This window comes from Bombina bombina, chromosome 10, assembly GCF_027579735.1.
Source record: "Bombina bombina isolate aBomBom1 chromosome 10, aBomBom1.pri, whole genome shotgun sequence".
Lineage (NCBI taxonomy): Eukaryota > Metazoa > Chordata > Amphibia > Anura > Bombinatoridae > Bombina > Bombina bombina.
The window spans coordinates 46,678,185-46,692,560 of NC_069508.1; the positions used below are offsets into that span (position 1 = coordinate 46,678,185).

At 34.4% G+C, this 14,376-nt stretch overlaps 1 protein-coding gene across 2 annotated transcripts in view; it reads right to left on the reverse strand.

The window, feature by feature from the left end:
* The window catches only part of BCAR3 (BCAR3 adaptor protein, NSP family member), a 176,291-nt gene that overhangs the window by 90,126 nt on the left and 71,789 nt on the right, over positions 1–14,376 (reverse strand). For both annotated transcript variants that reach the window (XM_053694036.1, XM_053694035.1), the window contains exon 3: positions 7,030–7,069. In XM_053694036.1, the coding sequence (XP_053550011.1) occupies positions 7,030–7,069 (40 nt within the window). The remainder of the gene's footprint in view (positions 1–7,029; positions 7,070–14,376) is intronic.

Sequence of the window (14,376 nt, forward strand, 5' to 3'; positions counted from 1 at the left end):
AATAAAGACCCACTTATTGTGAAACTTAGTAAAGTCTGTGGGAGTTTAATTTGAATAAACAACCATTTAAAAATTAGTCCAACCAGCTTTTTCCCCCCATGTCCAGTATTTTCTTTTCCACAACTGGAAACATACGGTAGGTCTATACAACAATAAAACTATTTACTCATATAAGAAGAATCTCCTCTTTTAAACTAGGGATCATTTGACCGTTGGATTTTATTTATTTAAATTTATTTACTAATTATAAACAGGATAAGATTAATATAATTAGAGCCCTGAAACTGTCGCTTTCTCAGCAGAAATGGATTCCATACATCTCCTAAAGCAAAAGAGATAGGTCACATGACCATCTAGATGTAAAAAATGATTATACTTATGCGTCATAACATACTTGCTTTAGTGTTTAGGATTTTTTCTTTTCTACCCCCCCCCCCAAATGTGTCTGCAGACATCTTACTTTCAATAATAGGCAAGGAAACAAAAACTAAAACAAACTGTAACCTACTTTTTCCCCAAAAAAAATACAATGATAATGTTTCAGCCTCAGAAAATATTTTTTTTTTCAAATGTGTTATTTATTATGGTTTTCTGAGACAAAATGGAATCATAATCTTTATTATTTTTTAATGTTTTGCAGATAAAACAAAAATGTATAATTTATTGTAAATATTTATGTACATCACAGATATTCCCAGAGCTCTCTGCATCACTACAGTAAACTGCAAACATGTATGTACGCACAGAACATTCTTTCGTGATTGCAAACGTAGCACAGAGTTTAAAACCAAAGGAAAAAAAAATCAAATAAAATTTGAACTTAAAGGGATATGAAACCCAACATTTTTCTTTTTCTTATTTTTCATGATTCAAATAGAGCATGTGATTTTAAATATTTTTCGAATTTACTTTTTCTGTACAGTTTGCCTCATTCTATTGCTATCCTTTTTTGAAGGAGCAGATATGCTCTACTCTATCTGATGACATCTGTTGAACCAATGAAAAGGTTTTTTTGTGCAGCCACCAATCAGCAGCTAGCTCTTAGTAATGCATTGCTGCTCCTGAGCCTACCTATATATGCTTTTCAACCAAAGATACCATGAGAAGGAAGCAATTTATATAATAGTAGTAAATTGGAAAGTTGTTTAAAATCACATGTTCTGTCTGAACCATGACATTTTTGGGGGGGTTTAATTTCCCTTTAAAAGCATTTTGAAGTACACAAATAGCTAAAGAAGAAAGTTACATACAAACCAGATGTGAGTTTAGATGCAACTGAAATATTGACACAACAAACTGAACAACACCCACAAAAAAAAGGTGGGCAGGAAAAAACAATTAAAGGGATATTCCAACCAAAACTGAAGTACACATCAGACTCTTGTATTTGCAAAAATGCTTCTAATAAAATATATTACTGTTTTCAGTGAGAGTTTTTACTGTGCATGTGAAGCTTATCTAGATATGCTTTGTGCACCAGCATTCAGTGAGAGCCTTTATTGTGCATGTGAAGCTTATCTAGATATGCTTTGTGCACCAGCAGTGTTAACATTGCTTATATTTAATATTGCTGCATACCACAAAACCAATGATGCGAAACGGACTTATTACTAAAACTAATCCGTGGCTACTGTTTTTATTGGCTTTCTATAGATTAATATATCTGTATGCAACATATTTAAGGAAAGAGACCATTATCGATTGTTTATTCAAATAGATTTTTTAATTGGTTTTAAAATATTTTAAATCTTAAAATTATGTATTTTCATTAATAAATCATATTTTAAAATTTCACACCAATGTTTTTACTGCAGGATTTTTAATTCAGTGCCTGTTTTTCATTATAGTTGGCACTCGAGTACAGGGTTTCTCAACTGCGGTCCTCAAGTAACCCCAACAGGCCAGGTTTTCATTATAGCTCAACCAGTGCACAGGTGAAATAATCAGCTGGTCAGTAACCATGGTTACTAACCTGCTCATCCATCAGCTGATTATTTCATCTGTGCACTGGTTCAGCTATAATAAAAACCTGGCCTGTTGGGGGTAATTGAAGACCGCGGTTGAGAAACAATGCTCTAGATGATACATTAGTAGAGTGCATATTTTAAAAAGGAGTTTAATAAAAAAAAAATGCAAAAAGGGACGCAGAATTGCAATGAACTCTACTTGCTTTTGGAACTACAGTCACTTTATTTAGCCAACACAGACTTAACTGCTGAAATAATAAGCTCTGTGTACAGGGCATCTACTCATATGCTGCTGATTTAATCTCATGGGGGGGGGGTACTTATTCCGTGGGATGTGAAAAACCTACAACAAAATGTATACACCCATTATCCCCTTCATACAGCTAGGGCTAATCTCACACAGGATACAAGGTGCTATTGTTTTATGGAAATCTCTTTCACAACTTGTTAGGAGAAAGACGGATCATGCTGGACTGTTTAACTCCTTAGATATAGGAAAACTGTCAAAACCCAAAGAGAGAGACGTTGTTTTACAGCGACTCTCAGAACTTTAAAAGAGATATTTAATGCCACTTTTTTATTAATGCAAAATAAGAAGAGTAATTAATTTAAATGTTTTTAAAATTAATTTTGTTTGAACCTCAGTGTAAAAGCTGGCAGTTTGTATGAAACCTCAGTCTTTAAAGGGATAGGAAAGTCAAAATTAAATTTGCATGATTCAGATAGAGGATGTATTTTTAAGACACTTAAATTCACTTCTATTTTCAAATGTGCTTTGTTCTCTTGGTATCCTTTGTTGAAAAAGAATACAGACATATCCTACGCTAGTGGGAGTTAGCTGCTGATTGGTGCCTGCACACATTTGTCTCTTGTAATAGGCTAACTAGATGTGTTCATTAGCTGCCAGTTGTGCAATGCTGTTACTTCAGCAAAGGATAACAAGAGAATGAAGCAAATTGGAAAGTTGTCTAAAATGGTTTGTTCTAACCAAATCATGAAAGAAAATGTTGGGGGTTTCTTGTCCTTTTAAATAATAATGCAATTCAAACAGGCCAAACTTTGTTGTGACCGTCCATGTACAAATAGTACCAATAATGAATTCCTATAGAAAATGTTGTTTTGTTTTATTATTACCCTTTGGATGCATAATACAGGTTAAAAAAAAACAAACAAACACAGATTATTTTTATGTCTGATTATTTGTATGACCTTAGCTCAGTTTCTTTTGAAGCACTTACAAAGTGCCTATCAGGGTGGAACAATATAACTAGCTGTATATAAAACTTTGAAGCAATTTCTAGTGTTTTGCATCCTATTTTCTACAACTACAATAATAATAAAGGTCCGGTATCTCACGATACTATCATTATTTTAACCCTTAACTTGCAAGTGTAAAGATAAAGACTCTAAAATTCTGCACGGAGGAAAATATCACGCTAACCCTTCACTCTCTCTAAAACCTGGAAATTCTAGATAGTGGCCTCTGCCTCACCCATAAAACAAAGAAGCCCTATTAAATGCAGAATCTTGCAGGGGAGAGGGAATATAACAAATTTTAGGAAGCACATACAAATCAAATTCTGAAGTTTTTAGCATATTTACATTTACTTCTAGTTTCCCATACACGTCTTTATCTGTACAATCATTGCATCACATCTTTTGAAACAAACTCACCAGCTTACAATTAGCAGGAAAAAAAACAAAAAAAATGGATAACTTTATACTTGCAGGTAATCCTAGGTGAGCTCAGGAGCGTGCACATGTCTTTAGCCATCTGGCAGCAGTGCTTTCAACAATGTTTATAGCAATGTTATACATAGTTGCAAACACTGTTGCCATAGACTGCTAAACACACGTGCACGCTCCTGAGCTATCAGCCTATCTGTCTGAATCTTGAACATTTAATTTTCAGTTTACAGTCCCTTTACATTTAAAACATCATTTACATTGTACTGCTTAAAGGGACATTCCAGTCAAAATTTAAATGCACATAGATTAATTACATATTTGAATAGAAACATATTTGCAACATACATATATTGGCATAAATGCTTGTAGCAAAAGTTTTTACTATTTTAGTGTTACCATTTTTCTATGCACGTGCATGTGAAGCATTGCTAGATATTGTCAATGCACCAGCATTTTAAGTACTGCAGGTGCTCAGAGCACCAGTGGGGCTTGTATCATGTCAGCAATTGCAAAATTGAGTCATTGTCAGATGGTATAAGCATCATAGGCTCTATAAACAAGTGCTGTGTTTAAAATGCTGGTGCACGGTACATACTTAAATACACTTTTGAAACAGCTATAACTTTTATTAGAAGCATTTTTGCTAATACATGTATATTCAATCTTGGCAGGAATGTCCCTTTAATTATGGATTTTAATGACTAATCTCTATTAATATGATTTTGTATGGAGCACTATACTGTAATGTAAATATTTCTCCTTTGCATATAGCAATTTAGGGCACACCCCTTAGGGAGATACACAGCTATCAACATTTCATATCCATACCGTACAAGCAAACTACAGGGGACTCTTGTAACAAACACTCTCACCATGAATTGGTATATGCAAACCGTAAGAAGGTTAGGTACCACAAGAGGGCAGTAGAGCAGTGTTTGGCTGAATCTTAAAAACACAACATTTAAGCTGAATTCTAAATAAAATGCTTAATTGTGCTTATAAGAATACTTTGCAAGTCCTGTAAATTATGTATTTTATTTTGTACTTTGGAAAACTTTTTTTCCTTTTTTTAATTGCATATTCTGACTGAATCATACAAATGTCATTTTGAGTTCCAAGTCCCTTTAATGACTAACAAACGTCACACTTTTCAATAGAGTTTAGAAGGTTATGTCCCATTAAAGTGACATGATTTTTTTTTTGTTTCATGATTTAGATAGAGCATAACATTTCAAATGTGTCTTTAGTAAACTATGGCAGCAGTGTTTTGCAACATTATGTGTAGCTTTGTTATACAATGTTGCAAAATACTGCTGCCATAGCTTACTAAAGATATGTGCACACTCCTTAGCGCTTATGAGCCTACCAAGTTTTACTCTTCAATAAAAGATAACAAGAGAAAGAAGCAAATTTGATAACAGAAGTAAATTGGAAAGTTGTTTACAATTACATGCTCTATCCGAATCATGAAACTTTATTTTTTACTTTACTGTCCCTTTAAAAGGGACACTGAACCCAAATTTTGCCATTCATGATTCAGATAGAGCATGCAATTTAAAGCATTTTTCGAATGTACTCCTATTATCAATGTTTCTTCATTCTCTTGCTATCTTTATTTGAAAAGCAAGAATGCAAGTTTAGAAGGCGGCCCATTTTTTGTTCACAACCTGGGTTGTCCTTGCTGATTGTACAGCACCAATAAACAAGTGCTGTCCATGTACTGAACCAAAATTGTCTGGCTCCTTAGCTTAGATGCCTTCTTTTTCAAATAAAGATAGCAGGAGAACGAAGAAAATTTGATAATAGTAGTAAATTAGAAAGTTGCTTAAAATTGCATGCTCTATCTGAATCATGAAATAAAAAAATTTGGTTTACTGTCCCTTTTAATAAAAGGAATATATATCTTTTTAAATAAAACATTTTTGACTAGACTGCCCCTTAAACCTCAGACAATAAATGTGTTTTAATTTTGCCAAATACAATTTAAAGGATAAAACAGAGTACAAGTCTTCAAAGTATATAAGTAAAGAATAAAAATATAATTTAAAAACATACAGCACACATTTAAATGCATTTTTTTCCCAATATAAGTGTATAGAATTATAATCTTGTTAAATGACTGACTATGTGTGAAGATATAAACAGATGAAGCTTTCACTGTGCACAGACACATGAAACGTTGGCAAAGAATAGATATCAGTCCATGTGAAGGGACCCTGGGACGTACAGCATTTGGATCACATAAAAATAGCTGCAAGACATAAACAGTCAGAGGTGTGCTCAGTTTATTATTGGAAAGGATTTAACTATTTGACTGCTGTAGTGCATGTTTAGCAACATTTAGTTTTTGCTGCTTTTGTGGGACACTGGGAGCTATCTGACACATAAGAGGTTTGGAAAAACAAGCTGTCTCCAATCACGCTGACCGGGTTCAGCCGACTCAAGCATAGGATTTTTGGAGTAAGAAAGCAGTTTCCAATCACGCTGACCGGGTTCAGCCGACTCAAGCAAGTAAAAAAGTTACTAACACTTTGGAGATATTGTTTACTTCTGATAATCTCCAAAAGTGTAAGCTATTAAACCGTTATTACAGTCATTTGGAAAAGTGTGAGTATAACCTGATAACAAGGTGTTCAACATGATCGTTTAACTCTTATGAAAAATTCTACTATATTAACTCCACACTGACACTATCTGCTGAACTGCAACATTTTTTCGATCAGCTAACATAAGAAACTTTGTTACAAAGACTGTGAAGATTTTACTCAAGATCAATATTAACATTGTAACAATCTTGCTGCATCTTTTTACAACGCTCAAACATTTTAACAAATAATTTTTTTCCTTATTTTTCACTCTTTTTAAGGTGGTAATCCAAATTTTAAAGGGAGACGTCCCATTTATCTTACTATTCATATTTTAATGTGTACTGTTGTAATTCATTGTATTTTACTGTGAGTAAAGGTATTCATTTCAATTTTTATATCTGCATTTCCTGTTATTTGACCAAGTGTGGTGGGAACTTAGCTTTTAGCGCCCTCTCTTTTCTCCTAAACTTTGTTTTTTTCATGACAGTCCTGGGGTGACTGTTTTAGAGTGGCCTTGTTCTCTTTTAGCTATCAGCGCTATACTCCTGTGTTCACATAAAAATAGCTGCAAGACATAAACAGTCTCGATCATTTAGAAAACGTACCTAATGATTTTCTATAGAAAGATCACCATTAAAGTCTAGGAGATTGCTGTAGGTATATTATTTGATCAGTATACATTTTTATAATTCTCCACATTGCAAACTATTTGCTTTCAACGTCCATATTCTATGTAATTTTTAATACATTTCTAGTAAAAATAGAGCAAAATACATTTTTTTTACCTTCACATATTCCATAGCTGGATCCACCACATTGTATTCCCTAAAAAAGACAATAAAAAGCATCATTAGTAAATATTTATATTTTGTCTAAGGATGACTTTTACAAATCGCTCAGTATAGTATAAACAGACCAGTATTTACTAAAATAAATAATCTGTGAAGAAGACCTCCATTATTAAAAAGGCAAAATTAATATATTAGTTCCAAAAATGCAATATATTTCAAAAGGTACATTTCTGATTAACAGCAGTGTGCGCTGTCACATGAGAATATAATGTCCTACTTAGCTACCTGCTAGTTTGAGACACATTGACGTGAATTTCACTTTGTTGTGATTCTAGAGCTTTCTTGTCAATGACTATGGATATTAATGTTTTGCTAACAAAATTGTACCTGCTGTAATATAAGTTAACATGTTTTTTATTCAAGAAGAAAAATACTACATTTGTATTACAAAATAAAAAAAATATTTAATAAGTGACGTATTCAAAAGTATGTATATATATATATATATATATATATATATATATATATATATATATATATATATATATATATATATATATATATATATATATATATATATATATATATATACACACATACACACACACACACACACATATATATATATATACAGGTAGCCCTCAGTTTACGCCGGGGTTTGGTTCCAGAAGGAATGGTTGTAAATCGAAACCGTTGTAAATTGAAACCCAGTTTATAATGTAAGTCAATGGGAAGTGAGAGAGTTCGGTTCCAAACCCCTCTCAAAATTGTCATAAGTAACACCTAATACATTAGCATTTAAAGTCTTCATTTCAAAGCTTTAAAAACAAACAGCATTATAAACCTAATAAAATAATCACACAACACATAATATATAATTAAACTAAGTTAAATGAACAAAAACATTTGCTAAACAGCATTGTAAACCTAATAAAATAATCACACAACACAGACTTCACTTGCATTTTTCTGCAAACAGTTCTTTCTATGCATTCCAATCTGGACTGATTTATAGGCAGGAAGATCTTGTTCCTATGAAAGCTGCTCAATAGCTAATGTCTAGCTAGACTAATTAATTCCAGCCTGTTTCTGTGCTTGGCTTTGCATATATCTGATGCAACACAAGCAGACAGCTCCACCTACTGGCTATTTTAATCAATGCAATGCTTCTCAATGCTTTTCAATAGCAAGGTTGTTCTTCTGAAATGTCGCAAATTGAATCGGTGTAAATCGAGGGCCGTCTGTCTGTCTATCTATCTATATTACTATAAGGCCCGGGTTGACCATTGGGGATACTGGCATTTGCCCGGTGGGCCGGAGGGTGCTGCCTTAGCCCTGCCCACCAATTAGTCAGGCCTCGTTGTGCACTGTACATCATATGTAAGACTGATAGGAAGACTGTGCACTGCCCGCTGATATCTCTTGACATCCTGTCTCAAAGTAGGAGACAGAACCACAAGGGGGAGGGGGGTATTTGATTGCTTTAACCTAAATCGGGGCTTGTGGATTTAAATTTTATTTACTACCCAACAGAGTTACAGCCTGCTCCGGGCTCTTGTAGTCACTTGGTGCTGTTCCCACCTCCAATATGAGCTGATCAATGTGTGACCTTATACTTTCTGCTATTGGTTTAGCTGAAATTATTAACTAAGGCTCCCGGAATTTCCTCTCTTGGCAGAATCGGCTACATCTTACTGCGCATGCTCAGTATTACGTAATCAGTAGCATGCGCACTGAGAGGTAGCAAATTCTGACAAGGAAGTTGTCCTGTCGGATTTTGCTGCAGCTAGGAAATGCATGCATGCGCTGTTTAAATTAATTGTGATGATACTGTAAAACAAATAAAAAGTCCATATAAAAATAACATTTTGTAAGTTATTTTTAGTTAATCAATCCAATATCTTAATTTGATGCACTAAAACATTTGAATTTTCTTGGGCATGTCACATAATTAACCCCTATAGTAACTAATTACAAGGGATACTTTGCTATATAATTAGTTTCCACTTAAGGTGTTTAAAATGATTTGTTATATGTACTGCAGAGTAATAAATGCATGGGAAACTGTTCCTTCATGTTATTTTAGTATTTGAAATAGTTGGTTTTGCTCATTTAAAGGGGTGTTAAACACTAAATAAATAGATAAAATGGTGCATTCAAAGAAAAGATTAGTCTAAGAATAACATATTTTTTAAAGTTTCATTAGCTGTTTAAATATTGACAAAATAAGTGTAAAGTTTTAGTGTCTAAAAAAACAATGGGGGCTGCCATGTTGTAACCTTGGTTATCTTCTCTGCTGTGGCCAATTAGAGACAGTTATAAATAGGTTTACTAGAGTGTGGCATATACAAGTGTTCTGCACTTCCATTTCTAACAGGAAAAGGGGACAAAATAAATAGTACCTTGCAGAGATTTTTATATATACAATTTATTATTTTTTATTATCATCTCAAAGTGTTTAATGTCCCTTTCAAATCATCACCCATTGTTCTCAAGGACATGCCCATATACAACGTATTCTCCCTTAGGCTTCAATGGGGCGTAGAAAGTAGAAAAAAAAGGAAACAAAAAAATACCACCCAACAAGTTGCGCAATCCCAAATGCATTTTCTCAAGTGTGTTAACCCGACATGAAATATTAATACTTTACATTTCAATGTGTTTCACGCTGAAGTGGAATTTAGCTATGAATTTAACCCCTTTTCAGATATTAAATGCAGGTTGCAGACTATTATGTTAAATAAAATGATCAGATTAGAACACTACATTTAAATCTATTAAAAGTTATTTAAAATTCATGTTTTTCAATTTACATTTAGACCACTAGAGGGCTCTAGAGTATAGTCACATTTGCGTTATCCCTATTTGTACAGCAGAAAAATACAAAGCTGTTGAGGTCTGGTCTAACCTGGTACAACTGTATACAATTCATCTGTGGAGGGCTATCACGTTGACAGGCCTTAGAAGGGTTAAACACATGGTCTAACAGATTGGCGAACATTACTTTTCGCATTGTTCCTTTAAATGTACCATGTGACCCTTCTGAGGAATCAAGTACCATACATGCCTTTACATAAATATGTGAATCTGCTCTTGCATAGTGCAAAGTCTACTTTAAAAGGGTCATAACGCCCAAACTTTGTCTTTCATGATTTAGATAGAGCATGCAATTCTAAACAACTTTCTAACTTCTATTATCTAAATTTGCTTTGTTTTGTTACTATCCGTTGTTGAAAAGCATACCTAGGTGGGGTCAGGATCAGCAATGCACTAATAGGTCTAAATCATGAAAGAAAAAAAATGTGGGTTTTATATCCCTTTAAGTGAAATAAAATGGTGAAGAACCTCTAAAAGATTCTGCTAATAAAATGTCCCTGTTTTACTTTTATAGGGCAGAAAGGAAAATAAATAGTTTAAAGTAGTTAGAACGAGCAGTACTCATATCACTTCTATATGGGCTAACAATAACTCCATTAAAAATGGCTTGGAAACATTCAGAACTGCAGGTGTACATTTTACTGCCAACTTTCATAGGAAACAGGAATCATTTACATTTCTCTACCCAGAATCCCTAGCTGCTTACATCACAACGGTTACAATGATAACCAGACCAGGAGTATGGGGGTGTGGCCTACAGGAGCAGTTGTTGCCATGTAAAGTGAGGCTTGGTTGGTACAGGAATGAAGTTTAAAAGCACAGTCCAGGGATGCAGGCTGACATGTCCCCCCAACATTTGTGGAAGGTATCAGGGACTCAGGAGGTTGATGAGGGCTAGTCAATATTTTGTGGGTGAAGCTGTGTTGGGAGCATGGGTGGTTAATGGGCGGGATTATGGATGTCTGGTAAGTGGGCGTGTCTGGGTGCTCCATGGGTGTGGCTAAGAGAAATTCTGCAAATAGGGACAAATGACTGTCTCAGAGGGACAGCGGCTTAGAATGAGGGACTGCCCCCCTCAAATAAGGACAATTGGTAGGTTTGGGATGGGTGCTGCTGAATTAGGTTTAGTTTTTTTTAAATAGACAGAAACCAGAACATGAGGAAAGAGATTGACTGCTGCACACAACGTTCCTCATTGGGAGGTGTAGGGGATGTGCAGCACTGGAAATCATTCAGTAGCACCCACCACCCTCAAAATGTACCAACAGCCCTGAATTTCCACAGACTGTCCCTTGTTATTTAAACTATGTCCTGTGTTCCACCAAACACTCTTAATCAGTACAAAGACCATGTGATTAGAAAGAGCATCAATATGGGAACAGCAGGGGGGGTTATGTAAGGGTTAAATGGAAAATATCTCACTGACAAAGAGGATGACTGATAAATATGATTATATGAAACTATTTAAGCATTTAAACAGAGAATATAATGTATGTTTATAGTGTCCTAACTTTACCATAAAGACAAAGAAAAAAACAATAAAGGGCTGAGTTGTTTTTAATTTATTTATTTATTGTCTGGAAAACAAATATGCCAGAAACATAATATGGAAACCAAAAACCATATAGTGCTTACTCAGAAAGTGTTTGTGATATTAATACACACTGGGATTCTGTATCAGCCAGCAATGTGAATGTCACAGTAAATTCCTAATACCCAGACATATGTCTTAGTAAAATCTAGTTCCGCTGTGAAAAAGAGGGTTACACGGAGTTAACACGAGAGGCAATGTCTGCATCAATGTAAAGTTCTATGGAAAGATTTAGCACATTGTCAGCCTGGAACAAAGGGACCTGGGAAGATTCATTAGCGGTTTTATGTTCCCTGTGAGACTATAGGATTCCAGTGGGAGTCGCTGCACTTTTCCCATTGAGTTACCAGTTGCAGTTCCAAGATCACAAAAGTATCAGGGTTATTGCCAATAAAATGTACAATACAAGTTGTGAACAAAGGATTGAGATAAAAAGCTGCCACTGTTTAGCATTGCAGTGTCATGTAACAGGCACATTTCTCATCATTAAAGGGATATTAAACACAAAATTGAATTCCCCATAAAAATTTTATTGATGTGCAGTAAAAAAAATAATAATGTGATCTACCTATCCATCAATTTAGTTTTGAAAATTGTGTGTTTCTTTTCTTAAAAAGGGACAGTGTACACCAATGTTCGTATAACTGCATGTATTAGACATTACTATAAAGCAGAATGTGCAGATACTGATCTAAACATCCAGTATAAAACCTTTTAAAAACTTACTTAGAAGCTCACAGTTTAGCACTGCTGATGAGGTTAGGCTGGGACACCAAGTGAAAGGGGCTGGGAAAGCAGGAAGAGGAGATGCTCCCCCCTCCCCCGCATATGAAAGACAGATAACATAAAACAGGAGCCAGCAGAAGTCTGTAGACATCAGTATACATCTGACACTGTGGGGTTTGGTTAGGAGTCTGAAAATCAGCACAATGCTATAAAAAAATGAGTAAAACTATACATTGTTACAAAAACACTCTCAGGTGGGCTAAATAAATGGATCATCTACAAAACATTTATGCAAAGAAAAATCTAGTGTACAATGTCCCTTTAAAGAGACATTTTTTCTTTCCTAATTAGAATTTTGAATAACTTTTTATGTCCGATATCAGATTTGCTTCTTTCTCTCTGTATCCTTTGTTAAAGGAGCAGCACTGCACTACGGAAAACTAGTGGAATACAGTGGGTGAGCAAATGACAAGAGGCAAATGTGTGTAATTTAAGAAACGGTAACCAGAAATCCCCGACACAAATTTTATTGACAAAATGAAAGTCTAAACTATTTCTAAACCACTTTGCATGAAATATGGTGTTTGCAGTCATATTAATCCGTGCATACATAAAACACAAACTTTATATCATTTTAAGCACTGCAATTTATTATTGTAAAACAAATTGCAGATTTAATATTTTATTTGAGTGACTTCCTGGAAGAAGGTCGGCTGTCTATCCTTTTATTTTGCACCAATCAGCATCATACTCGTGTAATAAATCTGATTGGCTGCTGGTCCATATTCAAACACCCCACATTTTGCCAACTGACATAAGAAAACAAACCCAACCAGATATAGGAGAAAATCAAACACAAAAATGACATTTGTATACACAAATACTGCAGTATTTATAGTTATTAACGGGTCTTATAACTTTTGTTCTTTTGTCAAAGTTATGCTTAATGTGTTTCCAATGATCCATTTTACTTGCTAGAGTGTATTCATTTGTATATTCATACCTCATTTACCTTTATTTTGTTCATGAAAATAGATGTTTTTGCCTATTGAAACTGTCACCTATACTGAAATGGTCAATATTGTACATAATAGTTATAGAAAACATATGTAAACAAGAAGCAACATCACAAATTAACTTCCCATTGGGGTGTGGAGGAGAGACCTCAGTCTATTTTAATTTTTTTTACTGCAGCTGCTTTGAATACAACAAAACATTATCAGCTGCTTGAGTACATTGTACTTTTAATGCCCCTTTGAGCATTTTTTTGTTGTCGTTTATAAACTGTGATAAACAATCGAGATCTAAAGAATTGTTTTAGTCTTATTAAAGAAACTGGATCTAGGCATCTCCAAAATAACGGACTCTATTCCAATCAATCACAATTCCCCTGCATATGGCTTCAAATTGAGGCACATGTTAGATTAACCAGAAAAATATTCTTAAAGGGACATGAACCCCCAAATTTGTCTTTCATAATTCAGACAGAGCAGCAATTTTAAACAACGCTCTAAATTACTTCTATTATCTAATTTTCTTTGTTCTCTTGGTACCATTTGCTGGAAAGAGGGAGTTTATGTGTCTGCAGCACTATATAGCAGTAATTTAGCAATACTGTTATTCATTTGTAAGATCAGTAGAGGGCAGCACTATTTCCTGACATGTAGTGTTCCAGATGCCTACCTATTATTAATATGCTAATTTCTTAGACCTTGAAGACTGCCTCTAATCTGAATGCATTTTGACCACTAGAGGGCATTAGTTCATGTGTTTTTATATAGATAACATTGAGCTTATGCACGTAAAGTGACCTAGGACTAAGCACTGATTGGCTAAAATGCAAGTCTGTCAAAAGAACTGAAATAAGGGGGCAGTCAGCAAAAGCTTAGAAACAAGGTAATCACGGAGGTAAAACGTGTATTATTATAACTGTGTTGGTTATGCAAAACTGGGGAATGGGTAATAAAGGGATCATCTTTCTTTTTAAAGAACAAAAATTCTGGTGTTGACTGTCCCTTTAATAAATGTGTTTAGATTATGTTATTTATATCATTAGATACATTTTCATCATTCATCTTCGAGAAATGTAACCACCCACATAGATTATCACCTCTGAATAAACAAACAGTCTGTTCTTTTTATCTACC